At 45.3% G+C, this 18,673-nt stretch overlaps 2 protein-coding genes across 2 annotated transcripts; both read right to left on the bottom strand.

The window, feature by feature from the left end:
- Nucleotides 1-383: 383 nt before the first annotated feature.
- FSUBG_13855 (uncharacterized protein) lies at nucleotides 384-5,391 on the bottom strand (the record flags this gene model as incomplete). The annotated part of the gene is made up of 3 exons (XM_036678789.1): nucleotides 384-4,141; nucleotides 4,191-4,488; nucleotides 4,699-5,391. 3 exons carry the CDS (start codon nucleotides 5,389-5,391, stop codon nucleotides 384-386), a joined length of 4,749 nt encoding a protein of 1,582 aa, XP_036530683.1.
- A 3,215-nt stretch (nucleotides 5,392-8,606) lies between these two features.
- On the bottom strand, nucleotides 8,607-17,539 carry FSUBG_13854 (toxin subunit; the record flags this gene model as incomplete). The annotated part of the gene is made up of 9 exons (XM_036678788.1): nucleotides 8,607-9,801; nucleotides 9,846-11,287; nucleotides 11,350-12,914; nucleotides 13,266-13,463; nucleotides 13,562-14,476; nucleotides 14,536-15,550; nucleotides 15,671-16,699; nucleotides 16,754-17,080; nucleotides 17,138-17,539. The coding sequence occupies 9 exons, from the start codon at nucleotides 17,537-17,539 to the stop codon at nucleotides 8,607-8,609; spliced, it is 8,088 nt and encodes a 2,695-aa protein (XP_036530682.1).
- Between the last annotated feature and the right edge of the window lie 1,134 nt (nucleotides 17,540-18,673).

Here is an 18,673-nt window from a genome sequence, read left to right as displayed (position 1 = left end):
AAGGTTATTTTAAGTTAATAAACTTACTTTTATTAAAAATCTTACCTTATATATATTTTATATATTTTAAGCCTAATTATCTTTATAAAAAAGTAATAACTACTTATTTATATATCTTTAAAGTTAGTTATTAAGATATTAACTTTTTAACTAAAACTAAGATTTTAGGTAATAATAAGGGTAATAAGTATCTTACCTATATGTATTTATTAGTATTCTTTACCTTTATATACTGGAGGCTAAAGCCTCTTTAAACTACCTATAACCTTACTCCTGCCGTTTTGCACGCAGCTAAGAAGACTGTCTGCCGTATAAGAAATAGAGTGAACCTGAACCGAGAGGTCGTCAGGATTCGCCACGTTATATGTCTTGACGGACTCAAGCTAGGATAAGAAGTTATAACTTCGCACAGTGACAGTTCCAGTCGGATCCTTGGACTGCCTGTCGCGGTTACTGGCATCGAAGACGCTTTGTGTTGACCAGATCTCAGATTCGAGGACCATATCTGCGGTTGCGTTGAACAGTGACCTGTACTCGGCTGCGAGCTGCATAGTAGACATTGTGCAGTTGCCCCTAATGTCGTACTCGTCAAATGTTCGCACCCCTGACTGATCGTATATTCGAGCCACGCGGTGGTTCCTGTTTGACTGCTGTGAGCCATCAGGAAAGTACTCTCTATTGTCGCCATACACCACTTCCGACCAGAGAACCTCCTCAGCGAGCTTATCTTCAGCAACCCAAGTTTGAGTCACTCGTCGTAACTTATCTCTTACATAGCGCTTCAGTATACCTCGGGAGTCCTTTGTGGCAATGATTTCTCCAAGGCAATCACAGAAGTTGACCTGATCGCCGGAATCAAGACTGCTAACCCTAAGAGCTCGACCTAAGTTATTAAACTCGGTTCTTTGTACAACACGTCCAGCTCCATCTATCTTGGCATTCCTGTTACCATAGACATCATACTTGAAGCTTGTGTTGCGAATAACGCTCCCATCTGTAGTAGATATAACCGAAGGTCTCCCACTGGAATCAAAATGTGTTGTTACTGGCGTATGAGCAAATGCTTCTGATTTGATAGCAGAGTCTATCATAAGCTCATCAATCGATGCTAGCCTCTTGTCCCTCCATGAGGGCAAGAAGGTCGATGTGCTCAAAGCCTGGAAGTGTATACCTATATCAGGGTCGTTCCGGGGGTCCTCGGTCAAGACTGTGTCCTCTCTTGAGAATTGCCGCATTGACCAGGCGTCGTCATAACAGGTCTTGACCCAGCTGTGATCGCGATATAGTTCTCCGGATACGCGATTGGCGCCGTCATAAAACGAGGTCACAGAGGGGGAAGTGAGGGTGGCATGCGGTATGAAATAGTGGTCGGATGAGAAGAAAGGGGGAGCAACTTGAACCGCGACCGCATTGGAGTCCAGCACGACACTTCCCGAGTATCGCCATTTCTCATCATGATCGCCCCAACTGGCGAGACTGACATCTTGGATACCTTGAGAATATCCATTGAAATAGCTTATCTTGAAGAAGATGTCTCCTCCATCCTCGAGGCACTCAGCTGAGTCAAGTCCCGTTCGTCCCATTGAGATTTGGAACATAGGGCTCAGCTTGCTGTCGCCCAAAACTGGCTCAGGGCCGAATATGATACGGCTTCCAGCCCTTCCAAGAAGCTTCTTCACTAGATCGGGTGTCGGATGATTGAACAAAGCTGCAGTCTCGTGGGGTGCGAGATTTGCCGTGAGACCATTGAGAGACTCAGCCACCTGCTTTCCCCTCAGTGCCCAGGCAACAGTACGTCCAAGTGAGTCAAAAATGACACTTAACTGGTTGTCGTTGGGGTCTTTGATTGTACCAGCCCGCAAGACTCTGTAATCATTATCTGCACGTGTAACGTTGCCATTTGCATCGGTCCAGTTGCAGGGAAGCAGATAAATACCATCCATCTCCACAGTGGATTGTGCTTTGAAGGGGTCTTTGGTCACAGTTGGGGAGAAAAAAGACCGTCTAGCTTCAGGGAGCTGCAAATTCTTGGCAGCAGGGGTACCGAAGTAAGTGACGGATGATGGTGCCCACAGGTTGCCATCGCCATCCAGATCTATGAATAGGCCTTCTCTCTCGAGAATTGTCGTATAATCGCGTCCAAACCGCGACAGGATCTTGTTGCTTGAGCCATAGATTTGTAGATGACGTTCTCTGTCAAGGGCTAGCTCAAATACCTGATCAACGATAGAGAAGGGCTCCAGTTCCTTAAATTGAAGTGGCCCCGTCATATCCTGAGACCGGTATATGGTTCTTGTGGAGCTGCAGAGAATCTTTGACTTCTCCGCCTGACAAGAATAATCGCTATCGTTAAGAATATTGGCTGGTTTGACCAAATACTGATCAAGGTCCTCCGAGGCGAGTTTTCGACCGTCCAGGATTTGATGATCAATTGGTAGACCCAATATGTAAAATGAAGAAGACTGGGAAACAAGAGGTTTCCTGAACACATCCAAGCTTGAAACAGCATTCGTATACTCGATATCTGTGTACCTCACTTCATTAATCTCCTGGGCGGTGCGATTCGGCCCATTGAGAAGACTTCCTTTGCTGCCGTATCGAATGTCTAGGTATCTCTCAACGTCACCATGACTATTTCGCTGGATCACTATTTCATGCTGGATCCGTGGATTTTCAGCATTCCTTTCGTAATTCAGAGTCAAAATCTCGGAGGCGTGGGTTCTAAAGACACCATGGCACCCAGAGGGCTTTGGCTCCTGCTCCTGGGTCACGAGGTATGAACGCTCGATCACAACGTATGGCAGCTTAGCCTTTGCGGTTCCATCTGGGCTGTAGAGCTCAGATCGCAGTTCCAACCCCCTGAGGGCTCTAGATGACTGGTACAGACCATCTGACGAGAGGCCGGGGGGCAGCCTTGAAGAAATCTGTGGGTTCTGGAAAGTGGTAGCGGAATCAGGAGTCAGGCTCGCCATGATACCAGTATGATACCACACCTTCTTCAGAGAGGGAGGCTTCTGGTAGCGATTCCCATTTGTCAGAAGGAGAGTTTCTCTGACTGATTCTTCGACCATCCCAAAACCACGAAATTCACGATCATGGCCATCGTAGTGACCATCATGGTAGTGGTATCTGCACGTCTTGGAACGGCCGGTAATGAGATCTTGATACACCACCTTCTGGACAACCTGGACGGGAAAGGGTACTTTAGTCCTCCAAGGCTTACCAGCGCGCTGATCCTTGAGGTAGAACTTTGTGGAAGGCCAATATGTAATAGTTGTATGAAGACCGACACCGTTTTCAAAAGCTGTGAGCATGTTGGGCTTTGAGGTTGGGGATATGGGTGACGAGTTGAAATCATAGTAGCGTATAACAACCTCTTGAGCCGTATCTTGCTCCATCATACAGATACAACTGGTTCCCTTTCCAAACAAGTCCATGACAAACAATGAAGAAACATCCGACACTCGGGGAAAGCAGGGAAGCAGAATTCCATCGCTGAAACCATTACCGCAACAGTTCCTATGAAGCATGAGCCCACCGTCGCTGAGTATATACAGTAGATCAGCGGCGCCGCTGCCGTCGACATCAGCCAGCAGGATTCGTCGACTGTCGAACTTATCCTCGTCCTGGTCGAACAATGGAGAATTATTCATGATGACCTGTGAGCCGAAACGGCCATAGCCCAGGCTAGGCCAGTAGGATACATGTCCGTTGGAGAGTTGTAAAATGTCCACTAAGCCATCGCCACTCATGTCGGCAAGCGTGGTTGCGGTACGTTGGTCCGAATCATCCCAGAATACGGGCTGCCCTGGACCACGAGATCGTCTCTGAGCTGCATATCCTTTCTTGCCTAGCGATTCATGCCACAGAACTTGGCCGTGTGATTGGTCCACCGTCACGAAGTCCACGAGGCCGTTGCCCGTGACATCAAACTTACGGACGGGCCCAGTGTCACTAACCTTGGCCGTTTCGTTGCTCAGGATAGTTTCAAACTCACGGAAGGTGGTCCAGTCCTGATCCTCCGTGCGTTCATAGTAACCAACTGGTCTACCACTCACATCCAAAACGACCAGGTTTTGTGACCCATTTCCGTCAATATCTGCAAAGACCTGTTTCGTCACCTCTCGCGTGAACAGGGTGACTGGGAAGGATGTAGGTATTATTGCATGATTCTTTGTCTGAATCGGAACCCGAGGCGCTGGAGGATTCGTCATCAGTCAGGCCCATGTCATCCGTTGCAGGATCTTGGAGAGGGCATTCATTCCGGCCGTAGTACCACGTTCCGTCAAGTTGAACGATAAGACCAGAAATCCCCTCTCCGTCCAAGTCAATCCACTGTGCATTAACCCCAGATGGATTAGCTTGGCTAGCTGCAAGCTGGCAAATAAGCTTTGGCTTGATTGAGTTGGTTTGGAGTTTTTTGAACTCCGGGACTTGGCTATAGTCAAAACTGATAGCTGGTAGGCTCTGAGTGTCGTACTGGCCAGTCTGAAAGTTCTAACTGTGCCCTTTTTGCGTGACTGAGCGAATAAAAGATCCCGTCTCCTTCGGCAGATAGTTAAGTTCGCATGAAGCCACCAGATAGTCTTCCAACCCTAGCTTCTCAGGGATATGATGGAATATGAGGATCCTCTTGCAGAGACGGTACGAACGGATCTTAAAGCCACTAGCGTAGGTTGAGAAAGGGTCATGACGTACGTTCCAGTCTCGTACGAAGTTGGTTGAAGGCTCGAAAACATGGTGCTCTCCGTAATCGAGGACAACCTCAAACATCCATTCGTTTTCGACATTTCCAACCTTTGAAGTCTCTCGGTGTTCGATCTCCCAAGACTCGGCCTCTCGGCTCGGCTTGCGATTCCCGCACTTGATGGCCTTGAGATACCTGGCTCTAGTTCTTGCTTCCCCATCCCTACCGGCTTCGCATGCCTGACGAATGTCGGGGAGCTCAGAAATTCCCGCTTCGTCTTCTTCCTTATAGATATACACCATAGCATTTCCAAGCGGGTCATGAACTTCACAAAGCATCCAAGTGAAAATCCTCTTTGGGTTTGAAGCATCAAAGATGCGAGACTGGTCGGTACGTCCAAGGAAGTGCACCTGGTTCGAGGGGGATATGGTACGCCAAAGGGTATCCCCATCATCGTCAAGGTTGGTCCAACGCTCAATGACTTGTGGTTCGCTCTCAATGCGACATCTGTATCGCTTGACAATATAGTCATGACCTTGAAGAGTTCGGATGTCAACTGGTGGCTCATCAGCGACAACAAGGTCCTCGTAGCCAGATAAGATAAAAGTGTCGCTTTCAGCCCCTACAGAGTCTTTATACTTTAGGATGCCCTTGGAAGTCTTCCTAGTGATGCCCGTAACGCCAAAGCTTAACGACCACCCCATCCTAAAAGCTCCATTGCCAAGTCCAGAGTCGTAGGATAGCTCTAATGTAGGCTGTAACTCGCCTCTTGCTTTTGAGACCTGGATTGGAATAGCAAGCGAAAATGTCCCGGATGATGGATTAAGCTGGAACTTTTAGTCAATAGAGCGCTGGGCACTACCTCCCTTGCCTGTGTTTGGTCCCGTGTTATCTTGCAGTGAAGCGGCAGCCGGGGCACTGAGAACGGAGGGGTTCTGCACAGCGAAGCTGGACCCTCCAATTCCAGAACGTGAGTCAGGCAGGCTTGCTCTAACAGCAGATGGCTTGGTTCCACTCTCGTTGCTCTTCCCCAGAGAATTACCGCAATTACGGTCTCGTGGCCGGGTTGCTACTGTGTTAAAATAACTTTATTATAACCAATCTTTCGCCACCTTGTGACTTAATATTCCCTAACCTTGATTTAACCTTTCCTCTAATAATATAGCTACTATATATATATTTTCGTCTAAACCTTTACCAGTCCTTTTAACCTTTCCTCCTTTATAGCTAACTATATAGCTACTATAAACATATTCTCTTTAAAACCTTTATCTATTTAACCTTTTCTTTATATTTACCTTTTCTTCTTAAGTTACTAAGTAATTTATATTTATAGCCTTAAAGCTATAGCTATAAAATATAAAGTAATATTAATTAAGCCTAATTTACCCTTAATCTTATAATATAAAGGTATTACTAAAAATAACTTTTTATAGTAAGCTCTTTAAGCTTATCCTTTTCTTACTAAATTAGGGTTTATATACTTTAAGGAACTATAAAGACTTCTTAATACTTAGTATAGTTAAAGGTATTATAGCTAAGTAAGGTAAGAAAACTAATAACCTTATTATTAAGTTTATTAAGCTAAGTAATAGTATCTTTTAAGAAATCCTTTAAAGTAAGTAAAGTATAGCCTCCTTTAGTACCTTACTTAAAAATTAAGCTAAAATAAGTAGCTTAAAAAGCTATAGATATTATAGCTATATTAATAATAAAGTAATTAATATAATTATAATATTTAGTTACTTAATAGCCTTAACTTATAATTATTTTTATAATAAGTATATAAGCTTATATCTTAAGGCGTATTTTTAATATTAAGTTAAAAAGCTATAATAAGTAATTAAAGTAGCCTTTTTATCTTTTAGTAAATATATTTAAGTTCTTTTTATATATTAGATATAATTATTAAATAGGCTAAAAAGCTTATTTTAAGTAATTATATTAAGTAGCTAGTATACTGCCTAAACTAATTTAATAAGAGTATTATTTTAAGTTAATAGAAACTGCTACTAATGCTTACAGCACGCACCTTACACGTAGCCAGGTTGCAAATGGAATTACACTTCCAGGTTTCTTAGAAGGTTTTATTATATACAGTTATGTAACAGAACAAAAGCTATAGTTATACTAAAGTGTTTAGATCTTCAAGGTGTCAATAAGTTCTGACTGTAAAGGTTTAGATCCAGAGTTAGCGTTCAAGAATTGCTGGGCTACTATACTATTGTCTGATAATAGAATGGATGGTGCTAATCTTGAACTTATGGCTATCCAATCTGCCTCCATTTATCGAGACCTGAGCCGACATGTGCTTCTATAACCTTTTGTTTACGCTAGTATACGAATCTCTGTCTGCCCTTAATCTAAAGTCTCCCAAGTCCCAGCGACCTGACACAACACAAACTGGTCCAGATCTATTATGAGTTCGTACGGAGTGCCTGTATTGGGCCACTTCAAACTATTACATTACAACCATGTCAACAGTTAATGTTCCAAAAAATAGGGCATCCCCATGTGACGTTCAGATTGAAAGCACCGAGTGTAGTGACGCGGCCATGATAACCTCACACCGGGTGTCATTTTGAGACTGAGACTTGCTTTCAGTTGACACATGTGATCGCTTATAAAGTTTAATGTCTATACATCAGCAAAGAGCCAACTAAGAGTCCAGGATGGCCTTTGCCGTCGCTGGGAATGCGAATACAACGCTCGTACATGGAGCCAAAGGCACAAAGGTTCAATATTGCGCTACTGTTATCTTGGGTACTTAATGGAGCGTGGGTGCCACAAAGCCATTCATTCGACGCGTAAGAAACTCGTGGCATGCATTAGCTTCCTCCTTCGTATAGGAAACTTTTCATTAGTCTTGTGATGGGTATAATTTACATCCCAACAGCACGTATCATTTGAGGTCACAGGGTTGCATGCTATCGCAGCAATTGCCGACTCCCGAGTAGAGATGTCTGAGAATCGATATAGATATGTAATAGAATGCAGGTCTTGCATGTCAGCAGTTTAGTAACTTTCGAAGTTAGCCCAACGCGAAGTTTAATTATAGCAGCTACCAAATACCAGATCAAACCCGCATCAAAACTCTACTTAAGGTTGTGGACTATGAGGCTGAGACCCACCTCGTATGACTCTAGAACTGAAATCATTGACTTTCAAGAGCTTGGCGCTTGATTTTTGCCAATGGCTATCAGTATACAGTATATAGACTTTTCTCTATTACAGGTCTTAATATCTCGGGAGTACGGTTTAGAAATGGTTAATATACTGGAATGTTGTTATAACGATACTAGAAACTTAATAACATGTTAGCTACATTCTTGCACTTTACACTGCTTCTTTGCAATTGGTAACTGACCATTTGGTCCCCAGTCTTTCCACAGATCACATACAGATCAAGTAATGCTCTCATGGCTTGTAGTATAATGTCTAATAGTGTGCTGGCTGTATTCTTTATAGGTAAGTTTGTGACTGGAAACTCACCCACACAAACTGAGTTAGCTTTCATGGCGAATGAATGGTAAAAAGCCATTTTGAAGTCTAGACACCAGCCACTCTACGTTTGTCTTGAAAGCTTACGCGTGGTAGATCATGCATGGCTTGACCCAGAACCCATAGTCTAGAACTTAATGAGTGGAAAGGCTTTAGAGGGCTTATTACGCAGAATTTCTATATGACTCATTTCTGGTGAGTAGTCTGAGTATGGACTTACTCTGTCAAAGACATGGCTCATGCTCACCATACACATTACGATGGCTTTACAGTTTTATCATGGTTTTGCTATCTGCCATTGCTTGCTTCCCAGATTGCTTTATTAAACTGCGACGGTCTGAATATAGAGTTGCACTTAACTATAAAGTAAAGAGAGAAATATAAGATTTTTGAAAGCTAATGGACAACATAGTAAGCATTAACTAAAGAAATATTTCACAAGCATATACATATTCTCTACTATCTGATCCTTCTCCTCAATAACTCTGCCAGCTGTTTCAATAACCCATCCATCGAGGTTATCCTGTGACACATCTAAAAACGTCTTGATAGCCATAGAAGAGCGTCCGGTCCCCAAGTGACCGTTATCGATTACAGGGTCATCACCAGTAGCCAACGGAATAGTAGTACCCCGAATCAGTTTGGCGCTTTTTGAAACAAGAGCGATACTCTGGACCACGAGCTTGTTCTGGCGTCTGGACCAGAAAGGCAGTCGGTCTCGAATGTCACCAAGCTCCATGCTACCTTTGGCCGTCTTGGTAGCTTTGTATGAGGAGATGAGGCTGGTTTTAAAAGCATGCCAGCTGTTAGGGAAGTCGTGCTTTAGATCCAACATAGCATAGAAGCCCTCAGACTTGCCCTCAGCCTCGATTGACCGTGCTGCAAGACGTACAGCCTCATTAGCAGCCGCCTTGAGACACTCCCCACTATCTAGGGAGGTGTATTGGATGTGAAGTAGAACATCACTGATGGTGCTATAGTCGAATTTTGGAATCTCGCAAGGCAAAGTCAGGCGCCAAGATGATATAGCTCCAGCGCCCTCAAATGGAAGATACTTCGGTCCAGAAAAGTTAAGCTCAAACGCTCCAGCATCATTGGCTCCCGAGCTGATAGCAATGGAAGATATGGGGACTCTGTCAGATCTGTGGCATTCCGAGTTGGTGGTAAGGTACTCCTTCGCCGTTGCAGCTGTTGAGTTGATGCGGTACTGACTCTTTATGAGAGACAGAGTGGCGTTGAGGCTGCTATGAGGGCTTATAACAGCTGGTATTGAGACGGATACCGATCGTATTCTACGCATGTAGTGCCCAGGAAAGTCTAGATCATACTGGTGCTCCGAGATAGAAAAGTCGGTAGAGCCGTTGACTCGTAGCCTCAATAGTGCCAGAGGGTTAATTTGACGCAACGAAACCGTTTTTGTAATCTCGTAGTCCCACCTTGGACCCTTAAGGTAAAGCGCCTCAAGTCTTCTCAGGTCCAAATAAAGGTTATCAGCAGCAAGAAGGCCATCTCGGGACGTATTCCAATACCCTGACGGTTTGAGGATGGAGACCTTGCGACCCTTTTCAAAGGACGATGATGACTCTGCCTGCTGGGCTGCTGGGCTGCTGTTGCTGCAAGATTGTAGCCCTGGAAGTAAAGGTTGTGAAGCCCCGACTCTATCCAGGCATAGAGCTGCTGATTTGTGTATTTAGTGCGATTATAGGCTTCTGCCTGGGCTGCATCTTCCACTGAGACTCTCTGAGACTCTATCTCTTTTTCGGCTGCAAGTATACGTGTCTTCTGCATCTCAATCTGTTTGTCTGTAGCTTTAATCTCTCGGCCTTTCACGTTGGCCTGCAGTCGTCGGTCTTGTAGCTGCCTAGCCATCCGGCCCTTTCTCCCAGCTTGATTAGACTCTTCAGCGGCGATCATTCCCTTAGTCCTCATCACCATAGCCCCAGTCTGAATAGCACTGGCGATTGACGAGCCACCAGCTGAGATACTGCATCCAACACCGAAAGGCTGTATGTTGGCAGACATAGTTGGGAGGATAGCATAGACCTGAGCGGCTTGGTCGATGCTGGCTGCAATTATGTTAAGGCCAGCAGCCGTACTTGCAAGATCCATCTCAGCCTTTTCATACGCCGTCATTCTCATGTCATCTTGAGTGATGGGGCCTATGTCCTGCACAAGATCAACCCAGTCTTGGCTTGAATTAGGAACCAATGAACTTGACTCTCCAATAGTCTCCAGAAAGTATGACAGCTGCGAGACTTGAGATTCTCGAGATAGACATAGCGACTCTAAGGCTTGCTGAGCCTCACGTAGCTGTGTTTGCTTGATCTCAAGCATTAGACCTTGGATCAGTGTTGAGTTCCGAGCTCGAAGAGCGTTCAGTTCCTCTACTTCCTTCTTCTCAATGGCAGCCAAGAATCGATCGGCAAGGGACCTGAGCTCTCCACAAAGCTCGAGAGCTTTGTTGATCTTGACATCAAAGCGATAACGTGTCAGAGGCATGTTCTGGTCTGCCAGAACCATGGCCATATCCCCGCCCATGGCACCCCCGGGGTTCAGTGAAAGCAGAGCACCAGGATCGATTAGTGGCTCACGAAGGGCGTAGACGATGGGATTGCCATTGATGTCCAGTGAGTCACGGATATTATGCAACCGCTCATGTACAAGACTCCTGAGCTTCTTGAACTTGGGGTTCAGGGGAACGCAAAAGTAAGAAGACATGATGAAGGAACGGTGAGTTTCCCTGTTGGGATCTATATCTCTAGCAGAAGCTGATCCCTTGATTGGGTCCATGTTTCTCTTGAGCTGTGCTGTGAATGGTAAATCGAGATAGAACCGAACCTCGTCCTTGATGACATCTTCGAAGCACATGGCAGTTCGCTTACTCAGTTTCAGCCCTTTAACCGGCTCAGGACCAAACACACGAGCTGCCTCGACGTATCTCTGAATGGCTAAAGGGAGACTCTCAAGAGTGCCTTCGCAAAAGTGCTTGTCTCCCGCTGCCAAGAGGATCTCTCCATACTTGATAACAATCCACTTTATATAAGCTTGCGGGCGTCCTCGAGCAGCAGCATGAGCAAGCTGGCCGTATGATCTTCTGTCCTTGATGGCGAGTTGTAGGTCGGCAGTGAGGCTCTTGAAAGTTGTCTCGGAATTTCCCTCACATCTATCCGGTCGCTGATATCTCGGAAAGGAGGAAACTTCCAGCAGGATGGTTGCGCCGTTTCCTGGCGATCAATCTGGTGATCCACTGTAGGATCAAAGAGCAACCGTGCTATCTGTAAAGCCTCGTCAAACTGCTGCGTGGACATGAAGCGGTCCACCGCGAGCATTATGGAGTGGACACCCAACTCCCAATTATAAAGCGCACAGGGACTGGCGAGCTCATGGTAGTATACATCGATATCCGCTCCGTAGCAATCAGCCCACTCATCAGTGGGCACCGTAGACAAAGTGTTGTATATCTTGTCTAAGGGCTCGGTGGGATTTGCAACAGCTTGCATGAGCCTTTCTGAAAAGGAATGATCGATTGACCTGAGTTTCATCCTGCTGGCAATGATCTCCTGCGTCCACCGGGTTTCAAGAAGCTCTTTTTCTGGAACGTTGAAATAGCTCCTGCTTGATCCATCCTCCTCCCTCACATTGAGTACCAGTCCAGTCATGCGATAGGGCGTCTTCGATAGTGTCCAGTTAATATCCTCCTTCTTCCAAGCCACGTCAGAGGGCATCCATACTAACGGGTCTTTCATGTTGTCTCTAAACCCGGGAGTGAAGAGGATTGAGTTGGCCCCCTGAACCTTGCCGAAGCGAGTAGAGAACTGACTTCTTGGGAGTGCTATCTTTGCGTCTTGGTTTGCCTCCACCTGATCTCTGGCAAAATTGAACTCTCCTACAACCTCTCCGATGAGATTTGTCTCGGGAGCGTAGCTGATGACAAGCCGGACCCGTTTGGCTTCGTAAAGAGGGTCTATACGGAACTCCCAGGCGGACGGCAGCCTGTCTTGTCCTTGGGCTTGACCTGATGCATCTTGGAGCTTGCTGGGCTCGATTTTGAGACTTCCAGGTGATATACGCTTGGGAGACCAACTTCCCTTGACATACGCACTCCAGGCCATGGTAATCTCCCATGACGTTTTTGGTGACTGTCCAGCTACTGAAGAACTGCCCATTTGCGTCCAAGTCATTGACTGACTTCCGGAAGGTTGCAGTATCGATTGGCTCGTAGTGACTGCGATTTGCGGGAAGAAGATGTACAATCTATCCTGTAGCAAGATCGGCACCAGGTAAGCCCCACTGCTTTGAAGACGCTTCGAGTCCCAGTCGGCCTCCACTGAGGGTATATCCAAGTCTATACTTGTCCACGGCTGCCAGAAGACAGATCTATCTGTCGCATAGACTGTCAATTTTCTGTAGTAGAAGGTATGTGGCGCTGTGCGGGTGCGTCCAAATAGGTGAAAGACATCCTCGGCTCCCTTGTGAGGTTCGTGGAGATATGACACTATATCAAGGCTTGAAATACCGTTCAAATCATAGATGTAATCCTGGATAGCCCCAAGAAAGGTGCTAACAGTAAGATTCTTCTGCATTAGAACCGTCTCAACCTTCTCAAAGAGTTGACTTTTGTCATCACGTAGTGAGGGCTCTAGCCAATTCTCGGGGTATAAGAAGAGCTTACGATGTGCCTCCCAGAGAGTATAATGTTGCATCCAGGACCACTTACTCCGGGTGACTGCTGTTTAAGGTACACCATCCTCCAGTCCTAGTAGACATCGCTGTACAAAAAGCTGCACTACTGAAATAGCTTGCTTAACTCTTGATGTCCGAAGTTGTGGACCCATCTGGACATCAATTAGCAGGTGCTCAAAGAGCCCATCCGCGTCTTTGATGTTCAGGTCATTGCGAACAGCTCCCTGGTGCAACAAATATTGAACGAGGACATCTCGTCGTTTTGGCGTCAACAGGATGTCTATCTCATTCTACTGGGAGGGTGCAAGGCCATCTTGTAGCTTGATTGCTCTGTGAAGGTCCGACGTGCTAACAGAGAGGGAAAGTCTGGGTTGCGCTAAGTGGAAAAGCTCACACATCGTGGGCAAGGTTCCACCAGTGCAGGATATCTTGAGTTTTTCATCGAAGGCCATTATATCAGCAAAGTTCAGGAATTGGTAGAAATCTGTCAAAGAGCTCATGACTGCCCCAGTGGACAGATCTGGGAATTTGGCTTGCAGAGCTTCCAGAACCCGAGTCTTATCCCAGCCAGTGGCATCTGCCCAGCTTGTAGCTAGGATATCCATCGTGAGAGTCCGGTTTTTGTAATACAGCGACATAACAAGACAACAAGTGTTCCGGGATTCCCTGCAGAGCTTTTGCGAAGCTCACTGTACTTTGATAAGTTGAAGAGGTCAGTGAACGTGAGTTTGTTGAAGTTTAGGCCTAGTGTTTGACCTGGCTTGTTCTGATTAAGCGCAATATATTGTAGCTCATCAACGGTCAGACATTGTCCATCGCATACTTGGGCTATTCTCTTGACTGTACCGATGATGAGATCAGCACGAGCAGCGATGGAGGTCGACATGAGAACCGCTTCTGTCAAAGGTGAAGGGCTAGCCTTTGTTGTTGACCATGTTAAAGATTTGTTACCAATGTTGCATCTCAAACGATAGGGTTTGCCGACAGTCAAACGGATTTCTGTGAATGACTCTGAGTCTGTATCATATTGAAGGTCCAGATTGTTGACTGATAAGGAAGGCTGTGTAGTATTGTGGACTCCAGAGCAGCTGAATGTGTAAACATCAGAGGTTGGTGGGCTGAAGTAACCATCTATACACTCTGAAGTTACGGCCTCGCTGTTTGGCTTGGTGAGGTCTCTAAGGGCCGACAAGGCCGACTGACTGGCTTCGCCATCTTGAGTTGGGATCGAGATAAGATCGTGCAAAAGGACAGGAATCAAAGCAGGCTCCGTATCAGGGAGTGCTTTTTGAATGCTGTTGACAAGAAAGGCATCCAAAAGGCCTTCTGTGATTCTTGGAATTGCAAACTCAATGAAAGTACTTCTTCTCCTTCTAAGTCGAATTGTAGCTTCGAGACTCGATTTCTCTGCAGCTAGCCTGGCTGCTTCCAACTTGGCCGCTTGCTTAGAGTCTTCATCATCTTCATCACTGTCTGTGTCATGATCTTGACTATCAGGCTGAGAGATGTAGAGTGTCTCAGCGTCTGGCAGCTTAAAAAGAGCTTCACTGAGCTCCTGTAACAACGGCATGCGTATCAAAACTGCCTGGCTTAGTGGTCGGGAGTCTACGATACGGGGTTAGCAATTAGATTCCACAGAAATGTAATCATCTAGGCTCCCTTACTTTCAACTAATTCGACCACGGCTTGCGCCACTGATGCATCAAAAATACGATTCGCGCAGTCAGCAACATGATCTACGCCTTGGACGCTTCCTGGGACAGCGGATGGAACCGATTGAAGAATGCCCCGAGCTCCAGAAGAAATCTCGAGCACATAACGTACCGCAGCCTCATTGGCAGCCCTTGTATGATTTTCGTCAACCTGTCTGTTCTTGACCAAGAGATCGACCAGGGATTCAATGTCCCAACCTGAGGCAAGAAGAAACTTCCATCTCTCAATGGCCTCCACTGTTGCTATTGTACTAGACAAGATATGAGGATTCTCAGCAAAGAAGACATCAAAGAAGCCTTTGCACTGTTTCGCAGAAACTCCAATGATCTTACAGATCAGGACATATCTATAAATGCTTGAAAATGACTCGATGTCAAGCCTCTTGCTTGTGCATCCCGCAGCTGTGACAAGAGAGTCAAAATAGGCTGAAGGCCAGTTCAAAGCCGCGCAGATACCCCGAGAATGGTCACGAACATGTGTAACGATTCCTTCCGGAGTAAAGAATCGTATCGAACCGGTTGATATATCCTTATGGAGAGAGAAGATACTGTCGATTTGCTGAAGCCTTCGGGTCATGAATCGTCGGTAGAAGAAAGATTTATCGCCATATGTATTCAGCGGTGCCCACAACACCGTGAGTTCTACGGGTTCAAATCCTGAAATCTCACTCAGCCTCTTGAGAGAAGCGATTCCCTTGATCACGAAGGGTGTTATTGCCGGTATCTCAGACAGGCTGGTTTGCCATTCATCATCAGGTCTGACAAGAGGAGATACGTTGTATCTCTCACGCTCACGGCCACGAGGAAGAAAATCTGGGCGCTTTGGGCGTGATGCATCAGCGACAGTGCCGAGTTCCAAGTTGCGCAAGGCAACAATGGCAGCATCAAGATCTGCAATAGACCATTTCAATTTCTGCCTGAGCCTTATGAAAGCCTGCAGCTGAAAGGCCAGATCATTAGTCAGAGGCTAAAATGGGGGTGCAGAAGCGTTGGAAAGAAGCCTCAGACCCTCAATGAGTGGCCCAAACTGTTGGCTTCCAGTAGAGTTGGTAACGACAAGCTGTTGGCTGAAACATTGACTCTTAACCAAGTCCATGATATCCTGGAACGTGAGGCCAGAATTAGCCATGAGTTTGTTCTTGATCAATGACAGACCACGCTCAACGTCAAGCATTTCATCATCATCATCGAAACCCCATAGGGCAGATGTTTCAATGATAAGAGCCTTGTCGATCTTGAGAGCGGTAGGAGAGAGTCCATTCACAACGTCAGTCCAAGCACTGGGGAAAGATGTCTCATTCGTAATTGCCCAAAACTCAGCAGGCTGAAGACCGAGAACTTCTGCAGCATATTGGCGATCAAGAATCTCCTCGGGGCCCTTTTCAAGGGCTTCACGGAGACTTTCATCTATGCGCCCGTTCGCAGCAGAGAAAACTCGAGCCAGAAGTTGTTCAGGTGACCTGAATAGCCTCACGAAATCTGCAAACTCAATGTCCCAAACTCCAAATGCAGAGAGCGTGATATCGCGAGAAAGGTCATAAGGAAAGTTTGTCAGAGGGTACATGGGACGAGATATGAGTTTTTGGTAAACCTCATAATCTGTGTTGGCAGGGCGATACTGAAATTCCGGCGAATCTTCATCACCGCTTTCATCCAGACTGGCAGGAGTCTGGTACGCCCGGATCGAATCTTCAAGTAAATCACTTGGAGCAAGAGGTGGTACTTCCACCGAGCGGATATAGGATTCAAGGACTTCGGTGACCAGACTGATGTATGGAAGAAGGGTCTGGGAGTTGGCCCAGGTAAGTTCTAGCTTCCTGATATCTGGGCGCCGACTGAAGAGTAGTTGTAGAAGATCCTGGGCCATAAATGTATCGTTACGGCTCCCATATATCTCAAGGCTTTTCCTGTCTGGAGAATTTATCTTTGGAGTCTTTGTGTTGCGGAGAAAGAGGAGTAGATCCGCAAGATAAGCACAAAGACCAGTGACGGAGCAGCACTCCTCACAACCCGAGTCTTCAAGCTTGAAGATGTCTGTCAGGTTGTTGAGCGGGCGGTTGGGAGAGCCGCCTGGATTGAGGATGTTCGGCCTAGCTTTTGATATGGGAACAAAGTCCTGTCTCCGGGATTGCATGAGAGAGAGCCAGAGGTGCTCGTTTCAACAATCAACAGATTCTGCGCAATCATGGATCCGAAGGGCATTCTCAAGTGCCATTCCAACATCCACCATCTTGGCTGAAAAGTCCTTTTTGACTTGCTGGGTGATTTGGCGGACCGAATCAAAACCAGCTTTATGCAAAAGAGGCACATCCTCTAGGTCCTGGACCACTCGGCATAGCACGATGATCGATTTGAATACTTCCAAGCCTTCAGCAAGATCTGTATCAGATGGTGGCGGAGTTTGATCATCGAGTTTGATCATCTGCTGGGAAACATATTTGGGCAGCTCAGGGTCATTGGCGTTTCCGTTCCCAAGAAGAGTAAATACGAGGCAATTCTTAGCTATCTTTCGAAGCTCCTCACGAAGGGAAAATCTGCTTTTTCAAAGCAAGACCAGCATTACGAGTAACTGCTGATCCTCGAAGAATTTTAAGTAGAGGGATTCCACAGCCTCTGCTGTGAGTGCCACGGGTACATTGCTCGGATTTCGTCTCATGCCACCACCAAACTGAGAACGGGGGAACAACAGTGAGGCGAGTTCCTCGGAGCTAGTAGCACCCAATTCGTCAAAGATATAGCCAGATATCTCCAAGTTATTGCCCGTCCATCCAAGCACATGTTGTGCAAATTGTAAAGTATAAATTGCGTTAAGAGAGAGGCCTCCATCCTGGATAACAAGGTCGAGTGTAGAGTGACGGTCGTCGCAATGATTAGCTACAGCAATTTCCAACCTCTGTGCCAAGGCAAGAAACTCGTCACCGAGTTGCTTCTGGAAGAATCTCTCAAAGGTAGACATTTTCTCTTTTCGTTTAATAGAATAATTCACTAATTGATTGACTACAAAAGATAAGAGGTAGTAATCAGATACTCAAGGTATAGTTATAATTATTAAACTACTGTCTAAGTAGCCAGAACTAAAGAAATTGTATATTCGACGGCAAGACAGACAAGCAAGAGTCCGCCATCACACACTAGCAAATAGTATTGCATTATGTAAGATCGCTTCGTATTACACTGTAAATGCAGTTCCCGCGTTAAAATAGCAGGACCCGACGGTCTCAGCCAACATCAATTCTGCACATAGCTTCATATTTACCTCTAGAATATACATAACCCGCTTTCCGTCAAACTTATCCAGTTTCACATAACTTACTATCTAGACATTACATACCTACTTTCTAAAGGTTTAACCACATTCTCCTTTAGCAGCGTATGCTACATAGTCAGATTATAATAAGTTCAACTAATACTTAGCTTTACTGGGCTTAAAGCTTATTTACAGTCTTAAGACTTACTGCTTTCAGAGGGCAGAAGTTTCTATACTCTATTTAGCTAGTTATTCCTTAACAGAGTTTACAATTAAACGTAGTAACCTACCCACCCATAGAAAACACCAAAGTTTAAACCCTAGGGGTGTCATCCTACAGTCAGGCAGGAATGTAACACATGGTCGCTGTCTTGCAAAAAGGCATTTACTCTTTAACCCCGCTTCGAACTTTCGTAGCTTGGCCATTCCGGTATCTGGTAAATAGTCTCTATTCCTTTTTTCTCTAATTAACTTTCTAATAGTTAAAGCTAAGAACAATTATCTCAATTCTATTAGCCCTATATATTAACATAACTACTACTATATACTAACTAAATACTTTAAAAAATAAAAGAAAAATCCATTTACTACTCTTTTCTTACCCTTAACTAGGGATTTGCATTTCTTAATTATATTTATCTTTAATTACAATAACACTTTACTTAACATTATATATACACAAGGTACTAAGTACTATAGTTAGATCTATGCCTTAAGCCAGTATACTATTAATAAATATTTAAAGGTTTTTTTTTCCTAGTATCTATTATAGGAATAAGGTTATTAGTAGTTTAAAAAGGCTTTAGCCCTAAGTATATAAAGGTAAAGAATACTAATAAATAT

This window comes from Fusarium subglutinans (assembly GCF_013396075.1).
Source record: "Fusarium subglutinans strain NRRL 66333 chromosome Unknown NRRL66333_c0000409, whole genome shotgun sequence".
NCBI classification, from domain to species: Eukaryota; Fungi; Ascomycota; class Sordariomycetes; order Hypocreales; family Nectriaceae; genus Fusarium; species Fusarium subglutinans.
The sequence above is the reverse complement of the archived record's forward strand: the minus strand, read 5'-3'. Positions and strand labels throughout refer to the sequence as shown.